Genomic DNA, 23,852 nt, shown 5'->3' on the forward strand with positions numbered 1-23,852 from the left:
AATTTTGTATCTAACAAAATAGTAAATAGGGCTTTTTTTTTTTTTTTTTTTTTAAGGCAACTACTTTTCTACTTTAAAAGCAGCCTGAGGGGCGCCTGGGTGGCTCAGTTGGTTGAGTGTCCGACTTCAGCTTATGTCACGATCTCGCGGTCTGTGAGTTCGAGCCCCGCGTTGGGCTCTGGGCTGACGGCTCAGAGCCTGGAGCCTGCTTCCGATTCTGTGTCTCCCTCTCTCTCTGCCCCTCCCCCGTTCATGCTCTGTCTCTCTCTGTCTCAAAAATAAATAAATGTTAAAAAAAAAAATTTAATTATAAAAGCAGCCTGAAAGGAAAAGGAGCAAAACCTAGTGCAGTAAACTTTAAACATGACAGCTAAGAAAAGAAATAAATTAGTCTAGAACAAAGAGGCCTAGTAGGGCTTGGCTTCTAACCTCAACTGTCTCCTTTTCCTATCCTGTTCACCAAGCTAGATAGGTAAGTCAGCAAAATCGCCCGAAGATTCTTTCATATCCCAAATGTAAAGAGAAAGAAAATGAGTATGTAATTTTCTGAATGAGGAATTTCAGAAACTTCTGGAAGAACAATCCAGTCAAAGAGATTAAAAAGTAAAAATCTGGATTTTAGATTTTTTTTTTTTTTTTTTTTTTTTAACGTTTATTTATTTTTGAGACAGAGAGAGACAAAGCATGAACGGGGGAGAGGCAGAGAGAGAGGGAGACACAGAATTGGAAGCAGGCTCCAGGTTCTGAGCCATCAGCCCAGGGCCCGACGCGGGGCTCAAACTCACGGACCGCGAGATCGTGACCTGAGCTGAAGTCGGACGCTTAACCGACTGAGCCACCCAGGCGCCCCGAAAATCTGGATTTTAAAGTGAAGGCCTTGGGGATAACACACTGAATTTGGGGAATTATATGAATCTTAAAACCCAGGTTTTGACGTATATCCTCCCAGTTAGATAATAACAGATATTTAACAAAATCTCAGAAGAATAAGGTCCTTATTTAGCCAGGTTCTTCCTTTCCCTGTGTTATTCCTCAGGCTATACAAAAGTTCTCAAAGAAACTTGAGCTTGGAGGGCAAAGAAAATAGATTTTTAAATATGGTGGAAAAAAGAGTTAATAAGTAACCTATATTCTTAAAGCATTTGAAATATCTTGATAGTCACCCAGCCATGAGCATGAGAAGAAATGGCACAGCAACTTGGTTTATATTATTTCAGCAAAAAAAGAGAAAGAAAGAAGGAAGGTAACTTAAGGATAAGGGAGGAATTACAATTGCTTCATGCTATGAAACAAACATGACTTCAATAAAATTAAGAAATCAAAAGATGATAAAAAATACTGATGTAAGAAATAAGATGGTGCTAGGGAAGCAAATTGAAACCCAGTGCATCACTGCAGAAACTAGAAAAGAGTAGTCTATTCAAATAAACAGTATTGAAAAGTAGAATACTGGCATGGAAGAAAAGCTTGAGATAATCATAGTGAATGCAGAGATTAAGAATGTAAAATAGTTATTAGCTAACAGGTATGGATGAATGATAGATAATCTAACACTAAGGATAACTGGTGTCCCACAATAAATAGAAAGAAGATGTATTAAAAAAAATATGAACAGTTTCACATATGAGTGAAATCATGATATTTGTCTGTCTCTGACTGACTTATTTCACTTAGCATTTTACCCTTAGATCCATTGTGTTGTTGCAAATGGTAAGTCTCATTCTTTTTTATGGTTGAGTAATATTCCATTGACTATATCTACCATATCATTTCTCTCATATGTGAAATTTAAGAACCTAAACAGGGGCACCTAACTGGCTCAGTCAGAAGAGCATGCAACTCTTCATCTCAGGGTCGTGAGTTTGAGCCCCATGTTGGGTATAGAGATTATTTACAGACAGACAGACAGACAGACATACACTTAAAAAAAACAAACAAACAAACAAAAACCCCCACACTCTTTAAATACAGAGAACAAACTGGTGGTTACCAGAGGAGAGATAGGTGGGAGGATGGATGAAATAAAGAAGATTAAGAGTATACTTGAGGGGTGCTTGGGTGGCGCAGTCGGTTAAGCGTCCGACTTCAGCCAGGTCACGATCTCGCGGTCCGTGAGTTCGAGCCCCGCGTCAGGCTCTGGGCTGATGGCTCGGAGCCTGGAGCCTGTTTCCGATTCTGTGTCTCCCTCTCTCTCTCTGCCCCTCCCCCGTTCATGCTCTGTCTCTCTCTGTCCCAAAAATAAATAAAAAACGTTGAAAAAAAAAAAAAATTTAAAAAAAAAAAAAAGAGTATACTTGACCTGCTGAACACTGAGTAATGTATAGAATTGTTGAATCTCTATATTGTACACCTGAAACTAATATAACATTGTATGTTAATTACACTTCGATTTAAAAAATATATAAACAATTGGGGTTCCTGGGTGGCTCAGTCGGTTAAGCATCTGACTCTGGCTCAGGTCATGATCTTGTGGTCCATGAGTTCGAGCCCCACATTGGGCTCTGTGCTTACAGCTCAGAGCCTGGAACCTGCTGAGGATTCTGTGTCTCCTTCTCTCTCTGCTCCTCCCCCACTCATGCTCTATCTCTCTGTCTCTCAAAAATAGATAAATACTAAAAAAAAATTTTTTTTTTAATATGTAAACAAGAAGAGGTCCCTGAAATTCAGGAAGATTTAAATACACAAATTAAAAGAACACTCTGTGTTCCAGAAAATTTTGACACACAATACTCCATAAACACTCAAAGCAAATTATCCACAAAATTGTATGGGAAAATTAAGACTTGTCCTCCACATTTCTCATGGCACATTCAAGGCCAGAAACCAATGGAGCAGTGGCTATGCTGCACTCTCCAGTACAGTAACCACTAGCCACATGTGGTAATTTAAATTTCAATTGATTTAAGTTAAAAAAATTAAAATCAGTCCCTCAGTCACACTTAGCTCCATAGCCTCAGTAGCTACTAGCTACCACATTAGACAATGCAGGTAGAAAACATTTCTGTCATCATAGAAGGTTCTCTTAGTACTAGTCTACAAAATTCTGAGTTTGGGTGACCCAGAGATATTATAACCTAACAAGGTGTCATTTAAATATATTGAAGAGACAGGTTGGCATTTTCCAGTGTGAAAGACTGCTGGGATACTGTTTCCACAGTTCTTTCTTCAAAAAACTAGGAATTGTGAAATCTAGCTTAAAACAAGTCAAAGAACTGAGAAATGCAGGTGCTGTTTAAAAAGAGAGGTGGTAACTATTGAATTAATTTGAATACAGAACTAATACTAAACAAACATGGGAATAAAGGGGTACAGGTTAGGATGGTTTCCTTCAAACTTTGACAGTGTAACAATGTTATCAAAAATCTGGAAGTGGAGATAGGGGAGATGAAACCAAGTATAAATGTACATGTATCTTTACAGCAAGATAGGCAAATGAGTTTAAAGTATGTAATTTTTACAAAATGGACTCCAGCATCTAAATGTTTTTCATAAACACTTAAAGTTAGAGGTCTTTTTTTTTTTTTTTTTTAGGAAATTATGCCTCTTGTATTGAAGAAACACTTTGCATTCGCTGTGCTTTTTTTTTTTTTATATGTAGCAAACAGTCATTTATTTGGGCAATTAAAATTACAATTCAAGGGGGGCGCCTGGGTGGCGCAGTCGGTTAAGCGTCCGACTTCAGCCAGGTCACGATCTCGCGGTCCGTGGGTTCGAGCCCCGCGTCAGGCTCTGGGCTGATGGCTCGGAGCCTGGAGCCTGTTTCCGATTCTGTGTCTCCCTCTCTCTCTGCCCCTCCCCCGTTCATGCTCTGTCTCTCTCTGTCCCAAAAATAAATAAAAAACGTTGAAAAAAAAATTTTTTTTTAAAAATAAAAAAAAAAAATTACAATTCAAGGGACACAGTTTGGACAGAAACCTGACTCAAGTTCCCTATATTTTCTTTTTTATCAATTTCAGCTAAAGTTTAAGATTTAATTTTCATTGTTATATTTTTTCCTTTGAGTTGTTTAAGGTAAAAGTATAATTTTACAGAAACAATTGTTTCTCTTTCTTAAAAAAGCTGACTGTACATCTTTCAAGATTTTAACATTGATCAATTATAGGAAATATGAATAGAAATGATATATTTTTAAATTGTTTTTCTCTACTTTTTTTCCCGAGGCATTTAAATTCCTCTATATATCAGGTGAACTCCCAAATCATAAGCTAAAGGTGATGAATTTTTGATAGGGGAGCAGTGAGAAAAATGACTTAATAACAATATTATTCACAGCCAAGCCAAACTATCTCATTGAAATTATAGACAAAATTAATTTTATAGTATGAGTTATTAATTTCAAATGCATATTATTGATACTATGTTTATATAGGCTGTCTTTGACTTATCTTTGTTTTCTTTTTTATACCTTGTTCTCCCTTGACTTCATATGAGAAGAGATTACTGAATTGATAAGTAATTATAATTGGGTTTTTCATACTGGCCTTCATCTATACTTGATAAAAGTGGCTGGCTCCTTATCAAATTCCAGTACTCTAGTAGTCTAATAAGTTGATAAAAATTCTTGTTGGCAAAATCAGCTCTTCATGTGTCCTTTAAACAAATGAGAGAAGAGCATGTTTTATCAGTGAAATGAATATATAGGAAGCTGTCTGGTCATCTGATGCTAAGGAAGATACGTGACAAACTTCAACAGCTAAGGAATGTATTCCCCAACTTTGGCTTACTATCACTTTTTATGGAGGGTCCAGGAAAAGATAACATGAATACATAAAATTATCAGCACCATTTTTAGAAAAACAATTCTAACATATATCCTGCTGTAGTTTGTTGCACAAATATGGGAGTAGGAGTGGAACCTGATTTCACCCTTGGCTTTTTCCTAGATAGCCATGTGATCCTTGCTAAGTTAGTTAGCTCCTGAGTCTGTTTAATGCTCTAATGCTGTTGGATCTAGGCCATGCTTGGGTCAAGCCACTTATGAAGATAATGCACAAGTACAGGGGCAGTGCTAAAAAAGAGGACAGCTTTTTAATTTATCAGTCTGGAGAAAATCTTGCTAAGAGAAAGAATTGGTGATCAGAATCCAAAGTATGAAAATAATAGGTCTAGACCATGATAGTCTTCAAGCTGGCAGAAGAGGATCTCAAGAAATAACAATGCTGAGTAGTGGAATGACAAAAAGATGAACTGATACTTGCTTAGATTTAGAAAGGCTTTTTGGAACTAATTGTTTAAAAGTCTCAGTATCCCAAGACACTACTACCAAAGGACTTGTCAGGTCTTAACCTAGCATGACAGTGTTTATTATTAGTAAATAGGATTTCATCATATATCCTTTCCTGATAGGGGAAAAAGTGAGACAAAAGCTGTTTTACACTGCACAAGAGCACCTATTTGGAGTTTAACTTTGTGATATTAAAAACAAAATATAAAATACAAAGCCAAGAAATAAAAGTGGAGATGAATCTTCCACTGAGGTGATAAACCCTCATGACATGGAATATGAGGATATTGAAATATGATGGTTCCAGCCATCCAGAAGATGAATCACATTTTTTTTAAGCTACAGGATTTTCCCGCTGTAGGCACTGCCTCACTGAGCAAGGTGAAGCTGAATAAGTGATATTCGATGCTTTCCTTTTATGACAAGTCCTCTCTTTTTTAGTCTTTTCTTGGTGACTACCTCTATGCTTTTCCCAGAATTTAAAGTCATCTACCTACTACAGGGGCATTGGGTGGCTCAGTCAGTTAAGCATCTGCCTTTGGCTCAGGTCATGATCTCACAGTTCATGAGTTTGAGACCCACATTGGGCTATGCACTGACAGTGCAGAGCCTGCTTGGGATTCTCTCTCTTCCCTCTCTCTCTGCCCCTCCCTTGCTTGTACCCTGTCTCTCAAAATACATAAATAAATAAACAAACTTAAAATCATCTATTTACTACATAGAATATTTTTGCAAAGAGACAAATGACAGGTTAAAAGGCATTTTGTGTGTGTTTAAAGTGATGTGAAGGGGCGCCTGGGTGGCGCAGTCGGTTAAGCGTCCGACTTCAGCCAGGTCACGATCTCGCGGTCCGTGAGTTCGAGCCCCGCGTCAGGCTCTGGGCTGATGGCTCGGAGCCTGGAGCCTCTTTCCGATTCTGTGTCTCCCTCTCTCTCTGCCCCTCCCCCGTTCATGCTCTGTCTCTCTCTGTCCCAAAAATAAATTAAAAAACGTTGAAAAAAAATTAAAAAAAAAAAAAAAAAGAATAAAGTGATGTGAAGTATGGATAGAGTTATTTAGACTTCCCATGATTGAAGAGTTAAACCTATAGGTTAGTTTCTTAGTAAGAGGCAAAAAAAAAAAAAAAAAAAAAAGTCATAACTACTAATATTCATTATGTGTATCTTTTTATCAAATATATATAAATAATAAAATAATAAAGTAAATATTTACCAGCATAATTTATAAAATGCTGTCTTCTAGTGCTATTCCTATACATTTTCTTAGTCTTTGGCTTCAGATATTTAAGTTTCTCTGGCCATGTCTTCTGTGCTTACTCCCTTAACACAACCAAACTTTAAATATACATTATATTAGTTTTATCCTGCTGCCTGTTGGGTTTGAAAAAAAGAAATAAAAACAGTACTTGACTTGGAGTTTTGTTGGAATGGGAAATTTTTGTATTTCAGCTTGGATAATACACAATCTCTAGACTTGAACTCTTAAAAATATTAACAGTCATGACAAAAAGCAGAGGGACTATTACAGATGTAAAGAGATACACAATAGCCAAGTGTAACTATAAACCTTGGTTTGATTCTGGATAGTAATAAACCCTTTAGAACCCTTTAAAAATTTTTTTAATGTTTTATTTATTTTTGAGAGAGAGAAAGAGAGAGACTGCAAGTGGGAGAGGGGCGGAGAGAGAGACACACACAATCTGAAGCAGGCTCCAGGCTCAGCAGTCAGCACAGAACCCGATACAGGGCTTGAACTCGCAAGCAGTGAGATCATGACCTGAGCCGAAGTTGGACGCTTAACCAGCTGAGCCACACAGGCACCACCATTTAGGACCCTTCTAAGGGAATTTGAATAGGAGCTATGTATTCGATGATACTGTGATGTTAAACTATTACTTTAAGTGTGTTAGTGGCATTTAGTTATGTGAGGCAGTTCCTTGTTCTTAGGAAATGCATGCTGAAATATATAGTAGGGAAGTGTCATATCTGCAATTTGCATTCAAATGGTTCAGAAGATACACGTACTGAGAGAACAAAAGCAGATGTAGCAAAAAAGTAATTGGTGAATATAGCTGAATGGTATATGAGTATTGTACTATTATTTCACCTCTTCTGTAGATTTGAAATATTTGAAAACTGAAAAGGCTAGAGGAAAATTTTGCAAATGTAAATGACAGACTAGGTGCTTTTCATGTTTTGCATCTATGCATCTGTTACATTAACTGGGTATTAACTGGTTAAATTCTCTTTAAAAACCCAAAAACTTCTAAGCAAATTATCCAGTTGCATAGGGTATTAAAAAGCCTATGGCTTGAAACACAGCTTTTAAAATCTGCTATCTTCCTGTCTCTAAGGAAGTGTCCTTCCTGTGCCAAGATAGGGTAAGTTATAACCAGCATTAAAAACAGATAAAGAAACAAATAAGACTCTTAGACATACCTATTACAATTATATGTAAAAAATGAGGCTAAATTTGTGAGTTAAACAAACCTGAGCCCCTGCCTCCTCTTTTCTCACCTCCACAATATTTTTTAATATAATACACTTTTTCTTCCAAACACTTGTTCAAAGCAAGTTAACATCCTACTCATCTCAGTTTTGCTGCAATATAATATGTGAGAAGCATGCTGCTTAGAGCTACAGAGGAAGTCTTTCACATTTTTACTTAATTTTTCTAGCTCCATGCACCACCACATTTAATTGTTCAACTTTTTAAATAGTATGTTGGAGTATACAGTAGATGTAGGCGAGGATATCTCTGATTTCAATGTCTGCTTGCTACTGTGAATGTATACACATTGCACAAGTACCTATTCACTTTTTTCCTGCTGACTACAGCAGTGACTAATTTTTCAATCAACTGTAGTAGAATATGTGATACATCCTGGGCACTTTATATCTCTGCCTCATCCTTTCCTGATTTATAGCTCCCTGTGGTTGCAGGGATAAACCTGGTGAATGTATATACCTAAAGTCACTAAAAAACAGGCCAAGTAGTTAAACACCAGAATCACTGCTCTTAGCAAAATATTTCTCTATGCACATTTATGGTTATATTAAAGAAAATAGCTTTTTAACTCTATCAACCTGTTACCTAGTAAAAAGCTGAGAAAATTGGATCCCTTATTTACTGGCCTATCTTCTCATAGATATTGATAGTTTTAAGTTTTTAAAGAATTATTCAGCTGGTTCTCAAATCTTTGGTGTTTCTTCATTCTTTTGAATAGTTATCTTAGTATTCAGTCATAGGGATCATATATGTGGGATTTTTTTCTGATCCTAAACATTGTTTAGTTCCTCATCATACATTACTAAACTTTAAAATAACATTTTCTGTTTGAGAGCTAGGTTAACCAAGAAAGGGATTTGAGTTCAAAATTCAGCCAACCTCTGTAGACAGGGAACTGACCAGCTGAAACTAACATAGAAATAACATGAAGTGAAACTGACAGTAGAATTGAAAGAAATTAATTTAAGAACCCTTGCCAGTTTTCTTCTATTTTCATTCTAAAATATTTTCTCTCTGGGAATGTAGAGACTATTTGTAAATAAGTTGATGTGTCTTGGTCATTTAACACATTTACCATTGTGGTGGTAGTTAAGAGAAGTATTTACCTCTTTTTTGAAATTTCAAATTTATTTTTTTATTTATTTTGAGAGAGAGAATGTGTGTGCATATGAGCTGAGAAGGGGCAGAGAGAGAGGGAGGGGGAATCCGAAGCAGGCTCCATGCCAACAGCCCCACATGGGGCTCAAACTCATGAACCATGAGATCATGACCTGAGCCGAAATCAAGAGTCAGATGATGCTTAACCAACTGAGCCACCCAGGCAGGCACCTCTATCTCTTTTTTTATATAAAAAAACTATACTGAATAAATTCTGTAATGAGTATAAACTTAAAAAATATTATTTGAGATTTTTTAAGAAAGATAAAAGTATTTTATAACTGGTATATATATAGAATTTTGAATTTGTGTTTAAAAATAGTTAATTTTCAAAGGTTGTACAAACCAGTGTGTTTCATGTGTAGGTCTACACACTGGCTGTGTCAGAACCACCACTTGTGTAGCTTTCTTTTTGTTTTTTTTCTGGTTAACAGTTTTATTTTATTTACTTTCTAATTTACATCCAAATTAGTTAGCATATAGTGCAACAATGATTTCAGGAGTAGATTCCTTAATGTCCCTTACTCATTTAGCCCATCCCCCCCCCCCACAATCCCTCCAGTAATCTTCTTTGTTCTCCATATTTAAGAGTCTCTTATGTTTTGTCTCCCTCCTGTTTTTATATGATTTTTGCTTCCCTTCCCATATATTCATCTATTTTCTCTTAAAATCCTCACACGAGTGAAGTCATATATTTGTCTTTCTCTGACTAATTTTGCTTAGCATAATAACCTCTAGTTCCATCCACGTAGTTGCAAATGGCAAGATTTCATTCCTTTTGATTGCCGAGTAATACTCCATTGTATATATATACCACATCTTCTTTATCCATTCATCCATCGATGGACATTTGGGCTCTTTCCATACTTTGGCTATTGTTGATAGTACTGCTATAAACATTGGGGTGCATGTGTCCCTTCAAAACAGCACACCTGTATCCCTTGGATAAATACCTAGTAGTGTAGATGCTGGGTCATAGGGTAGTTCTATTTTTAATTTTTTGAGGAACCTCCAGACTGCTTTTCAGAGTGGCCTCACCAGTTGGCATTCCTACCAGCAGTGCAAAAGAGATCCTCTTTCTCCGCATCCTAGCCAATATCTTTTGTTGCCTGAGTTGTTCATGTTAGCCATTCTGACAGGTGTAAGGTGGTGTCTCATTGTGGTTTTGCTTTGTATTTCCCTGATGGTGAGTGATGTGGAGTATTTTTTCATGTGTCATTTGGCCATCTGGATGTCTTCTTTGGAGGAGTGTCTATTCATGTCTTTTGCCCATTTCTTCTATGTGTTTTGGGTGTTGTGTTTGATAAGTTCTTTATAGATTTTGGATACTAACCCTTTATCTAACCTTTATGTCGTTTGCAAATATCTTCTCCTATTCTGTCTGTTGCCTTTTAGTTTTGCTGATTGTTTCCTTCGCTGTGCAGAAGTTTTTATTTTGATGAGGCCCCAATAGTTCTTTTTTGCTTTTGTTTCCCTTGCCTCCGGAGACATGTTGAGTAAGAAGTTGCGGCGGCCAAGGTCAAAGAGATTTTTGCCTGCTTTCTTCTTGAGGATTTTGATGGCTTCCTGTCTTACATTTAGGTCTTTCATCCATTTTGAGTTTATTTTTGCATATGGTGTAAGAAAGTTGTCCAGGTTCATTTTTCTGCGTGTCACAGTCCAATTTTCCCAGCACCACTTGCTGAAGAGACTGTCTTTATTCCATTGGATATTCTTTCCTGCTTTGTCAAAGATTAGTTGGCCATATGTTTGTGGGTCCATTTCTGGGTTCTCTGTTCTGTTCCATTGATCTCAGTGTCTGTTCTTGTGCCAGTACCATACTGTCTTGATGATTACAGCTTTGTAATATAGTTTGAAATCTGGGTGTAGCTTTCAATGTGTACTGATTTTCAAGCCCCATTCCCAGATATTTAGAATTCATTAGGTCAGCAATAGATTCTCTTAATCCATGTGTTTACAAAACTCCCAACAATAATCATCTTTGGCAATCACTGTTTTAACCATTTCCTAGATTATGTTGTTTATATTATTATATTCACTTACCTAGCCATATATTTTTTAAATGGTAAATTTTATGTATATATTTTATCAAAATACCTAGCCATATTTTAAAAAAAATATTAGGATGTTTTTATTGAAGGTAACAGAAAACTCAATTCTGGATTTATGTGTGGCTTAAATTATAAAGGGGCTTTATTGGTTCATGTACCTGAAAAGTCCAAAAGTAGGATATACTTAAGGAACAGTTTGATTTGGGCTCCAGCTTGTTGCATTAGCCATGATTCTGAAAGCTCTGCTTTGCTTGTCATTTTTTATCCTTAGGAGGTTTTTTTCATCGTGTTAAAATGGCTAACAGATGAGCCTTATATGTACTTGCATAATATGCAGAATAAAAAACTGTAACCCATAATTTCCGGTAAAAGTTTTAAGAGTCACACAGTTTGAGCAAGACCAGAAGTAGTCACAATGCAAACAGATCTGATTATCCTGTTTGGTTTAAACCCTACCTACCTATGGGGTTAAGGATGGGGATAATTCCTGTACTATGACCACTACATAATAAAGGAGACAAAATAGATCTTGATGTAACAACCATAAAATCTACTTGAAACTATTACAGAGATGAACTGTAACTCAGCTAAAATTAGATTGTTTTAATAAAGTAATTTATGGTATAATATTACTTTTCAGTTTCTTAAGTTTCTAGTAAAAAAGTGAAGAAAGTACAAATCCTAGAGCAAGAGGTAGGTTTTAAATGAAGTACAAGTAACCTTGGGAAATAAATACCTTTTCACATATAGAAATGAACTACAGTATAGACTAAGTGCTTGCTTTCTAGAGGGAGAAGGCATGTATTATTTTTTTTATTGATGTCTTCTCCAAGTATTTTACTATGAAAATTTTCAAACATACAGAAGTTGAAAGAGTTCAACAGAGAACATCACAAACCCACCACCTCCATTCTAGTATTAATATTTTTGATATTTGTTTCATCTGTTGCTTTATTAGATATGTGTCTATCCACCATTCTAGCTATATTTTTTTTTTTCTGAGAGCTCACGAGTGCGAGTGGGGAAAGGGCAGAGGAAGGAGAGAGAGAATCTGAAGGAGGTCCATGCCTAGCATGGAACCCCAGGCAGGGCTGGATCTCACCACTGTGAGATTATGACCTGAGCCAAAATCAAGAGTTGGATACTTAACCACCTGAGTCACTCAGGGGCCCCTTAGCTATCTTATTTTTTGATGCATTTCAGAGTAAGTTAAAGTTGTTATACTCTATCCCTAATTACTTAAACATGCATATCTTTAGGTTATTAATGACCTTTTGACTCAGAGACTTATACATGGAACTCTATGGCTTAAGGCCTCAATATGAATTAGATTATTATAGATATCATAATGGTAATTGCTAAAATAATTACTGAAAGAAAGGTCCGAGAGTAAAAGTGCATTTAAATAAGCCTTTTATAAATATTACTTTATGGTCTCTTAATATAAAGTTTCTTTTATTGCATGACAAAAAGTTATATATTTAAGGTGTGTTCAGTGAAATTATAGAGTACCAAGATTGTTGATGTGTTGGAGCTCTTTAAGTTTGTTACTTACCTAATGAGTTTTGCTTAGGAAATCACTTAACTGGCAATCTGTTGTTATCAGCTAGACCAAAAGAAAATACAGGTTACTGGTAAATTTATTAGTGTAGCTGACATTTTCCCACCTTATCAGAAAGAACTATGTAGACATTGCTTGAAAATAGAAAGGTATAAAAATTTTTGCAAAAAATAATCCTAAACATTAGATAATTGAATAAATTGTCTCAGAAGTGAAATTAAATTGTTATCCACTTTTTAGAATGTAATAGTTAACTGGATTTTTTTTTTTTTGGCACTGTAAATGTGTAGTTATTTAGTTACCTGATTTCAAGAGAGTCCTTAAAAGGGTTCAGTTCATCATTTAAATGAGAACCCATTTGCAGAACATAAAAACCACAGACTTAGATAAAAAGTTATTTATACATTTTAATTTATTAAATAGCACTTAGGACCTCTCTGACTTCACTTCAGTTTTTGAAATATCAGCTAGATTTGCTTAAAGCAGACTATTCAATCAGAATACCTTAGGCAGAGCTTTTCGACTGGTGTGTCTGTCACACTGGTATGCTACTAATATGTGATAAGTGTGCAGGGATGGGGGTCACTTCTAGAGTGCAGAGCTGCTTAATTACCCTTCCTTTGCCCTCAGTTTAATCAGTATGCCTTACAAGCTGTTGTTACAAACATTAAATTTCTTTATTGTAAAATTTCTCAACTGCCCAATTTTTTTTATTAAATATTGCTTTTCCTTTAAAGAAATCAGGGTGCAAAACTTTGGCTAAACCTTACTAAGACTCACCTTTAGGGGAAACATCTTTGGAGTCAGTCACTTTTTTTTTTTTTTTTTTAGTTTTGTTTTGTTTTTGTTTTTTTAATCTAAATGCTCTCTATACACAAACTCAGGACACCAAGATCAAGAGTTGCAGCCAGGTGCCCCTCTTAGTCACTTTTGTAAAACACATTTAATGATTTGTGTCTTGCCAGACTGTTTATCGTGCAGGTTTCCCTACAGGAAAGAATTGGTATTAATTATTGTTAGTGGCCATTCAACAGCCTTTCAGACCTAAAGTATTTTGCTTTCTTGAACTTCTGTCTTGGAACATTAGAACTTACCTTGGGCTTTGTCATTTTATTCGCCCTGAGAATTTTATTTTGTTCTGAATGATATTATTGCTATGGGATATCCAAAATCCTCAAGAACTTTACCTTCACTGGGGACCAGATTTAAAGGTACCTTTTCTAAATCTGATTCTAAACCACAAATATCTAGCCTTTCCATCTCATCCATAAGGATTTCTTCCTAGTAGTCAATTGCACTTTCCATTTAATCAGCAATTATTTTCAAGGTAATTAATATGATATGCTAAAATTAGACTTAAAAGCCATCAAAGAGTACAGCTGAACACATATACTCAAAGTAGCCCCCTTTGGAAGTATATTTACTTAATCATTTGCTGCTGCTGCCATTTACCAGGTCACATACAGGATTTGGAAAATACCTTCTACAAGGATAATGACTTTATTTATTTTATGTCAGCAAATATTCTCTCTCCATATTTTTTTTCTCTTTTCTACATTCTTTTCTTCCTTCTTGACTCACTACGTATTCCTAATGCTTGACATAATCCTTTCCTACTTTGGGAATATACAGGACAGATGGAGTAAGTCTAGAACCAAGGAAAATTATGGGAAGGGGTAGTCATGAAACAGTGAATTTGGGTGATAGGTTTATTAGTCTTTATTATATTACTCTTTTGTTCTCTGTTTTTGAAATATTTTATTTAAAATGGGGAGTGGATAAAAATCAGATGCAGGCATAATTACATGTAAGCAGTATTAGACAACTATAAATTGATAATATGAGTCATTAGCTTAGGGCCATAAATGAAAGTATGCTTTAGCATTTCATCTTAATTTTATTTCTTTTTATATTGCAATTCCCATTGAAATAAGTGTGGGCTAAAATAAATAACTCAAGTAAAGTTTTGAAACAAATCCAAGAAAGCTAATTTGCTTGATCCTTTGCATAAATTCCCATATATTCTTGCCTCCTCAGGCAAACTCATGTTTAGAGTGCTGTGGGGGAAAAATGTGTCAACTGTTTATGTAATTCTTAGGCAATTGTTGGTTCACTCAGTTAGGAATAATAGTTTCTATTACACAGAGGTGTTGTGATGATTACATGTAAAGAGCTTAGAACAGTTGTTAGCACATTGTCAGCCCCAGTCCCTCTCCATCAGGATTGTACAAGAGAATTAAATCCTACAGAAAATAATCTGAGTAACTATTTTCTCAGTTCTTCTAAGTATGGTACATAGTACCACTCTAGATGCATAGGAGGAAAGTTAAATTATTACGTACAGTGATGTTTGGGCATTAGGACTTAATTCCTTTGGGGAACCTCAATTGAGAACGTCTGATAAGTGTTCAAGATATGTTAGCTATTATTACTTTGTTTACAAGTGACAGAAACCCATATTTAAACTGGTTTAAATAATAAAGGGACTTCATTCATTCATATACAGTAAAACCTTGGATTGTGAGTAACTTGTCCTGTAAGTGTTGCACAAGATGAGCAAACATTTCTAATAAATGATAAACTTGATAAATGAGCAATGTCTTGCAAAACGAGTAGTACATGATGTCAGATGCCACGTGATCACAGCTGAGACAATGGTCTCTCAGACCACAGTGTTTGGCAGAAATCAGTGATTTTTCAGAATGTTGGAAGGTGCCCACAACTGACACTAGTGTATTTTTGTCACTTAAAAGCACCTATGGATGGACAGTCGTTCGCTTTTCCATACAAGAGTAAGCTTAGGAATACTTTGCTTTATACCTAGGTCAGGCTGCCTACAGATGTAGACCCTTTTCTCTGCTGCCTTATTGCCAGCTATATTAAATAATTTACAGTATATGACAAGAGTTTAATACTGTACTGTAGTCAACATCTGTGTGAACATATACAGTGGTCCCCATGCAGAAAAAGATTCCATTGAGCCAGTAGATAGCAGTGATTCCATTAGTGACAGTGAAAATCATCCTACACAATAACCCCCTGTGAACCAACCACAAAGCTTTTCAAAGGTAAGTGCATGTTAATTTATTTTTGCGTATGTTTTGTATTTTTTTTATTATTTTGTATTACAGTATTGTAATCATTTTTATATGAACATTTTTGGGTTGTGGAACAAATCATCTGAGTTTCCATTATTTCTTATGGGGAAATTCGCTTTGATATACAAATGCTTTGGATTACGAGCATGTTTCCGGAACAAATTATGCTTGCCAACCAGAGTTTTACTGTAAATGAAAACAAGTAGGGAAGGCTTCAGAGATGGTTTGATTAGGATTCTGAGTCAGTATCTCTGCTGTTTTGGTTCTGCCTTGCTCTGGTCAAACATTTCTTCTTTGAGTATAATTGACACACAATGTTATACTAGTTTCAGATGTACAGCTTAGTGATTTGGCAAATTTATACATTACTCTGTGTTCACCACAAGTGTAGCTGTCATCTGTGCCATGACATTGCTGTTAGAATATCATTGATTATATTCCTTATGATCTGCTTTTTATTCATGTGACTTACTTATTCCATAACTGGAAGCCTGTATCTCCCTCTCCCCTTCACACCTTTTGCCCAACCCTATAAACCTCCCTTCTGGCAACATCAGTTTGTTCTCTGTATTTGCAGGTCTGATTCTGCTTTTTGTATGTTTATTCATTTTTTCATTATTTTTTTTTTAAGATTCCACTCATGTGTAGAGTCATATGGTAGTTGTCTTTCTCAGTCTGACTTAGCATAATAGGTCCATCTGTGTTGTCTCAAATGGCACAGTCTCATCCTTTTTTATGGATATGTAATAGTCTGTTGTGTGCATGTATTTGTGTGTGTGTGTGTGTGTGTGTGTGTGTGTGTATACATACATTACATACACACACATACGTACTACATCTTCCTTATCCATTCATCTATTGATAGACACTTAGGTTGTGCTCTTCCTGGCTATTGTAAATAATGCTGCAATGAACATAGGGGTGCATATATCTTTTTGAATTAGTGTTTTTGTTTTCTTTGGGTTAATACCTGATAGTGAAATACTGGATCAAATGGTTATTCTTTTTTTTTTTTTTTTAATTTTTTTTAATGTTTATATATTTTTTTGAGAGAGAGAGACAGAGCATTATGGGGGAGGGGAGGAGAGAGAGACACACACAGAATCCAATGCAGGCTCCAGGCTCCAAGCTGTCAGCACAGAGCCCAATGCGGGGCTCGAGAACCTGTCAACCGTGAGATCATGACCTGATCCGAAGTCAGACGCTCAACTGACTGAGCCACCCTGGCACCCCTCAGATAGTTATTCTATTTTTAATTTTTTGAGGAACCTCCATACTGTTTTCCACAGTGGTTGTACAAATTTACATTCCCACTAATAGGTCATGAGGATTCCTCATACTCCACATCCTTGCCAACACTTGTTATTTCTTATCTTTTTGATTCTAGCCATTCATTCTGACAGGTGTGAAGTGATACATTATGTGGTTTTGATTTGCATTACCCTGATGATGAGTAATGTTGAACATCTTTTCTGTGTCTTCTTTACAAAAATGTCAAGTCCTCTCCACATTTTTTAATTGGATCGTTTGGGTGTTTGGTGTTGTTTATATATTTTGGATATATATATATATATATATATATATATATATATGTATGTATGTATATATATATATATGAATGAAAAATTTTCTTATTAGATATATTGTATGCAACTGTCTTCTCCCATTCAATCAATAGGTTGTCTTTTTGTTTTGTTTTTGCCTTTTTGTTTTGTTGATGATTTCCTTTGCTGTGCAGAAAGCTTTTTATTTTGGTGTAGCCCCAATAGTTTATGTTTACTTTTGTGTTTGCTTTTGTTTCCCTTACCTTAGAAGACATATCTAGAAAAAATGTTGGTACAACTAATGTCAGAGAAATTACTGTCTGTGCCCTCTTCTAGGATTTTTATGGTTTCAGGTGTCCCATTTAGGTCTTTAATTCATTTTGACGTTTTGTGTGTGTGTGTGTGTGTGTGTGTGTGTGTGTGGTTTAAGTGGTTCAGTTTCATTTTTTTGCATGTAGCTGTACAGTTTTCCCACCACCATTTATTGAAGAGACTGTCTTTTCCCCATTGTATATCCTTGTCTCCTTTGTCATAGATTAAATGGCTATATAATAATGGGTTTATTTCTGGAGTTTCTATTCTGGGGTTCCATTAATTGTATGTCTATTTTTTTTGCCTGTACCAAACTGTTTTGATTACTACAGCTTTGTAGTGTGTATCTTCAAATTTGGCATTGTGATACCTCCTGCTTTGTTCTTCCTTTTCAGTATTGCTTTGGCTCAAGCTAGTATTTCTAACTAAAATTTAAATATATGTATATATTTTCTTAAATACAGGCTAGTGGCTAAAAATCATAAGGTGTCTGTTGAATATGTTTATGAAGCCTGGCACATTTGGAATATAATTATTAAATTAGTTATTTTTTTTAAGATTTTATTTTTAAGTAATCTCCACACCCAGTGTGGGACTCAAACTCACAACCCCGAGATCAAGAGTCACATGCTCTACCAATTGAGCTAGCCAGGTGCCCCTAAATTAGTTCTTTGCTTAGGTGATTATATGTGATATTCATGTGTTCAAATATATAAGAAAAGTTTTAAAGCCTCTAGGAATAATAGTTGTTCTTTATATCTATACAAATATTAGTTAACTGCTTCAGCAGGCCATATTCTAGTGAAAGGTTTTTAAGACCGGTGACCAAAAGGAGAAGAACAAAAAAACAAAAAGAGTGGGCTTATAGGAATAGCTTGTTGAAAGGATTTGAAGAACAAACTAAAGTTACATAAGAATGCAATCGGGATGGCAAGGATGGTTCATGCAGAAGAGTAATTCTGTTGGAATGATACCCTGACTTTATAGGGGAGCCACTCATTCTGTTACTGGAGCAGTTCTAGTTAGTTCTTTCTGCCAAGGATGTTGGGAGATGTGTAGAGGAAAGTAGAGCATGACTTGGCTGCAGTGAGAGTACCAAACCAGGTCCAGGGTCTCTTCTTACTGTGAATGGAAAGAGCAGTAGAGAGCTCCACATTGGAAAGTGCTCTGCAGAACAACCCGTTACTCTCAAGGTAATTTTACAGGACCTACAGCACATTTTACTGTAATTATTTATTATTATTATTATTATTATTATTATTATTATTATTATTATTTTTAGAGTGCATATGTGGTGAGGGAAGGGCAAAGAAAGAAAGAGAAAGAGAGAAAATGAGAATCTTAAGCAGGCTCCACACTCAGCACAGAGCCTGATTGATGCAGGGCTCAATCCATGACCCTGGGAGCATGAGCTGAATTCAAGAGTCGAATGCTCAACTGGCTGAACTACCCAGGTGCCTCTACAGAACATTTTAAAACCTACTTAAAAAAAAATTAAAAAAAAAAACCTATAAATATTCAAGTAGCACTAAGATAACTTTTATAGAAACTTCAAAGCTCTTTCAAATCGAAATGTGTATCTTCTCTGTAGGTACTGATAATGAATGATCTTGAAGTTGGATTCTTAAGAGATAATAGCAAGTATAGAACAGTGTTCATAGTGTCTGTAGTATTAGTAAAAATATGTGTGTGTATGCAAATGTGTTTTGATACATATGTACAAAATATCATGGGAAGATTACAATAAAAAACAACTGTGATTGTCTCTATGGAAGGAAACCAAGTGATGGGTGACTGTTAAAAGTAAACTAGTACTTTGTTGGTATCTGGAGTTACTCAGTAGTTTTAATAGATGTCTCTGGATCAGAGCTTCTTAACATTTCAAGCGTCATCACATGGCTTTTAGAAATAATCTGGCAATATAAAAAACAACTCATTTTTCACTCTCTAATAAGCCCTATGTCTTAAAAGTCACATTTGTTTTCAGATGGTATATGAAAAGGCAGCTTCTCCCCTTCCCAATTTATATCCCTGGAAAATAATCACATATGGTTCTGAAACTAGCTGTTAGGATTCGAGCACCTTTTAATCAGCTATATCTAGGACTCCTGCCATACATTCCTAAGCTAATTAAACAAGAGATTCAGAGCTGTCCTTCCCCTTTTAAGAGTGGTTTGCAGAACCTTTTCTTTTTTCTCTTTCTCCTCTGTTTGCCACACAAAAGCTGATTCCCATGTAGCTGTGGGAGGCTCACTGCCTTATCAACTAAGCATTGAATCTCTTGTGGTATGGATAGAAAATCATTTATCCTCAAAGTAAGAAAATGCCTTTGAAATTCTAAGGTAATTTTTTCACTAGTACACCATTCAACTGTTGGTTTCTGAGAGTTTCTCAAAATGTACATTTTATAAGTTGTATTTGTTATAAACAACTTCCCTAAGCATTATATAGAAATAATCAGTATAAGTTACTATAAATTGCTTTTCAGAGATAGTTTGAGAACAGGTTTGTTCAGAATTTAGCTAGTTAAAGGATATGCCCTTATGCTGTCCTATATCTTAAAGTATTTGAGTACATGCTGTGAAAGTTGTCTCTTGTTTTTGGTTTGTTTTATTGTCATAAAACAGAAAGAAGAAGGAAAGCTTCAAGGACAGCTTAACAAGTCTGATTCTAACCAGTATATTAGGGAACTGAAAGATCAGATAGCAGAGCTGAATCATGAGGTAAGTGATCAAAATTTTGATCTTCACATATTTCTTTCTTCCTTCCTCTGTATTGTAACAACACTGTATTACTGGTTATGACAGACTCTTTCCTGATAAATATTTTCTGTGAATCCCTGATTATAATTAAATAATAATATTTTAGAAAATTGTCTTCTTTTTACCAAAATTTGTTCTATTCCAATATTGAGGATTAATTTTCCTTAAGCCTTTTTATGGTGATCTAAAATGCTTAATTAATATTTGCATGGCAAATATTTTTTTTTAGTGTAATCTGAAAACCTTTGATAGTTTGTCTAGGTGTCAAAGTTACTTCAATTGAAGTTTTCTTTACACCTATAGAATAATTAGCGTTATTTACCGTTGTAGATAGAGGGAAGTCTTTTCACTTTTGTCTTCTTACTCCTTTCATGTTGGTATTACTGAGATTGCAAAAAAAGGATACTTGCCTAATATCAGTTAACAGATTTCTTAGTACCTAAACACTTTTTAAACTGGCACTACCTTGAATCTGTGAAATTTAACTCATGAAATTTTCAGATAGTATTATTAAGAACTCTACTAAGTAATTTAAATTAATGTGCTTTGATTAGAGAGATACTTTTTGTTAATGTGGCTTTAGGTCAATTTCCTTGTTTTTTATTATTTTCTAATGGTAACTATTTATCTAAACATGAATACAGAAGCTTGTGTCTTACCTTGAATTATTTGTACAGTAAGGTTTATTCACAGAGATAAGATTTGAATGGGTTATATAAACCTTATTTGTTAAAGAAATTCATTTTGCCCACTAAATTAATTTAAACCTCAAAGGAAAAAGTTTGGACATTACTCTTTCCTGGTATTACATCCTTCAGTTAAAGTCTGAGTGTTTTGGGTAATACCTCCTGGAGGTAATCAATCTAAGTAAATTCTGAATGAAGAAACAAAACATTAACAAAGTTGATAAATCTTAGATGTGGTTTAATTTAACTTGTCCTGAAATTTGAGTGGTTATTCCAGTCATTTGCAACCATGATAGCATTTGAGGGATTCAGGATTATGAATAATCTTTACTTATTTGTTTGTGTGCTTTTTTTATAATCTGTTCTGATCTAAGCTATGTGTGAAAGAACAAGTTACAGATAAGATGTTCTAGAAAGTCTTATTGTTTTGAGAACCGTAGGAATTATTCCTTGTATTGAAAAGTTTTTCTCAAAGGAAATTTTGTCTAGAATAAAGCAATCTTCCCCTTATAATTTTGACTTAGAGTGATAAGGAACCTTTAATGTTGGTAAATTAAGAAAACTGTATATGGATTGACTGTATTTCCAAGCATAGTCTAAAAATCACCCAGCAAACATTAATTTTGCATGTCATAATCCTTACCTAAAAATGCTGTTCTCCTCATCAGGACTGGGAAAAAACTGTTCACAAGAGGTTTTACTTTAATGTCATTTTTTATGTGTGGCCTGTGAAAAATAATCTTTCATCTTACACAAACATGGAAAGAAAATCACTAGAGTAGAATTTTCTACTGTTAAAGAGCTACATTGTATAAGTTAAAAACTAGAACAGCTTGTGGCGAGATGCTAATTTTGTATACTCATACTATTCAAAGTACACAGGTCCTGGGTTTAAGCAGGCCCCAGTGAGAAAACATGGTAGAGAAGAGGGTGAGTACAGTGTAGGTGGGGACGACACAAGAATGCAGAGGTGAGAGTGACCGAGCATGGGTCTGGGAGTTTAGAGGCCAGACTCTTAAGAATTAAGAATTAATGTGGGTAAATTGTGGGAAATAAGGGTAGATTAAATAGAACCAGCTTATGGGGAATCTTCAAAGCTAGAAGAGATCAAATTTCCTAGATAAAGTGAAACCATTATAGATCTTTAGTTAGAGGTTCATTTTCATTATGTTTCCTGAGCAGATTTTAATACCTTCACCTGTTTCAAAGTTTTATAATTAAGGAACGGATAAATGAAAACAAGTGTAAGTTTAAACCAAGATAATAGTTGTAAGTACATTTATTATACACATTACTATTTGTTGGACCAGCTTCTCAAGAGGGTTAAATAAGGAATCACTTTTTCATTCTAGTGATTTTTCATTCACAATACGGGGGGGGGGGGGGGGGGGGTTAACGAAAGTCGGTCTGATCTCTCCAACTTAACTTTTGCCTGTGTGCTAGAATTTGCCAGAATCTTTAGCTTTCAACATAAAAATTAACTTTCAATTATTAATATTATTGAACATGTGACTGTTGATACTTTCTTAGCTGATTTTTATACTTCTCAAAATGCTGAAGGAAATGTTGCAGATTGATCTTCCTGAAGGGATAGCAATTCTGTACTTGTTATAACAATTGTGATCACTTAACTTAGTTGGCTCTGTGAAATAGTAGAGAGGATTAAGTGGGTTATTTTTTATGACTGAATATAGTGTTGATCTGTAAAAAAAACATTAGTAGTTACTATTTATTGAGTACTCTCTATTGGTCAAGAATTGTGTCAGACAGTTCATATTTATAATTACTACCCTTCATAATTATCCCACATGATGGTGGTATTCTCAGTTGAATTAGATTAGAAAATATGTCATCAATATTTAAAAGTCTAAAGAAACTCAATTAATGACAATATTTTAACTGTGTTGTTCCTCCCTGACACATTATTTTGCATACATCCAATAAGTAAATTATGTAAATGACCTAGCAGCAAGAGCTCCCTTTCTCTCCTTGTTAGCATTGCAAATGGAGATTTATCTTCACTTCCTGCAGTTTACTGTGATCGATCCAAATGCCTTCTCTGACTCACAACCCCTGCAGTTTCTACCATCACTACCTAATTTATGCTTTTAGTTTTACCTACTTCCCATAGAAATTTTTTAATTTGGAGACTCTTATACCCTACCAAGACCCTCAGAGAAACCACTGTGGAAATCCTTGATGCCCCAGATGTGGCAAGAACCATGGTTTAATTCTCCCTTATCCCTACATCCTGTCCTCATATATACATAGAAAATACATACATACATACATACATACATACATACATACATACATATATAGAAAAGAACCTGGGTCCCAACTCAAGTGTGTTCCTTATTCCATCTTCCTTACCTCCTACGCTTCCATCCGTCTGTCATCACAGCTCCTACTAGGCACTAGGTTTAGAACTAAAGATTAATTAAAGATTGAAACAATGCATATCCCTCAAGGGGCTCACAGTCTAACAACAGAGATAGGTATTCAAATAAACAAATGGCAATACATAACGAAAAATATGGCATTTAGTAGTTACCATTTAATAGTCATTGTGTCAGACACTCCTAAATGTTATACTTACATTATTTCTTTTAATCTTCACAACATTCCTATGAAGTAAGTAGCATCATTATTATTCACATTTTACGTATAATAAAACTGAGGTTCTGGGGTATTAAATAACTCCCCATGGTCATATACTAATTAGTAATAGAAATAGGGTGTTAGTTCAGAGTATATGACTCTAAGCCCATTCATGCACTTAACCGCCATATGCTATAGCCTGCTTTGAAACATACAGGAATAAAATAGTAACAGCATCTGGGGTGGGTTTTGAAAAATGAAATTTATCAGGCAGATTGGGCATCAGGAACACTTAAGTCAGATATATAAACAAAAATTGTAGTTTCTAGGAAATTTGAATAAGCCAT

At 35.2% G+C, this 23,852-nt stretch overlaps 1 protein-coding gene across 17 annotated transcripts in view; it reads left to right on the forward strand.

Moving 5' to 3' along the window:
* Positions 1 to 23,852, forward strand: part of EVI5 (ecotropic viral integration site 5) — a 234,951-nt gene that overhangs the window by 183,387 nt on the left and 27,712 nt on the right. For 15 of the 17 annotated variants that reach the window (XM_058716565.1, XM_058716550.1, XM_058716551.1 and 12 more), the window contains one exon: positions 20,084 to 20,179. The exons of 1 other annotated variant lie outside the window; for it this stretch is intronic. In XM_058716565.1, the coding sequence (XP_058572548.1) occupies positions 20,084 to 20,179 (96 nt within the window). Of the gene's footprint in view, positions 1 to 56; positions 1,936 to 20,083; positions 20,180 to 23,852 lie in introns of those variants that run through there. One more of the 17 variants, XM_058716564.1, reaches the window with a different exon arrangement.

Source organism: Neofelis nebulosa, chromosome 2 (genome assembly GCF_028018385.1).
Source record: "Neofelis nebulosa isolate mNeoNeb1 chromosome 2, mNeoNeb1.pri, whole genome shotgun sequence".
Lineage (NCBI taxonomy): Eukaryota > Metazoa > Chordata > Mammalia > Carnivora > Felidae > Neofelis > Neofelis nebulosa.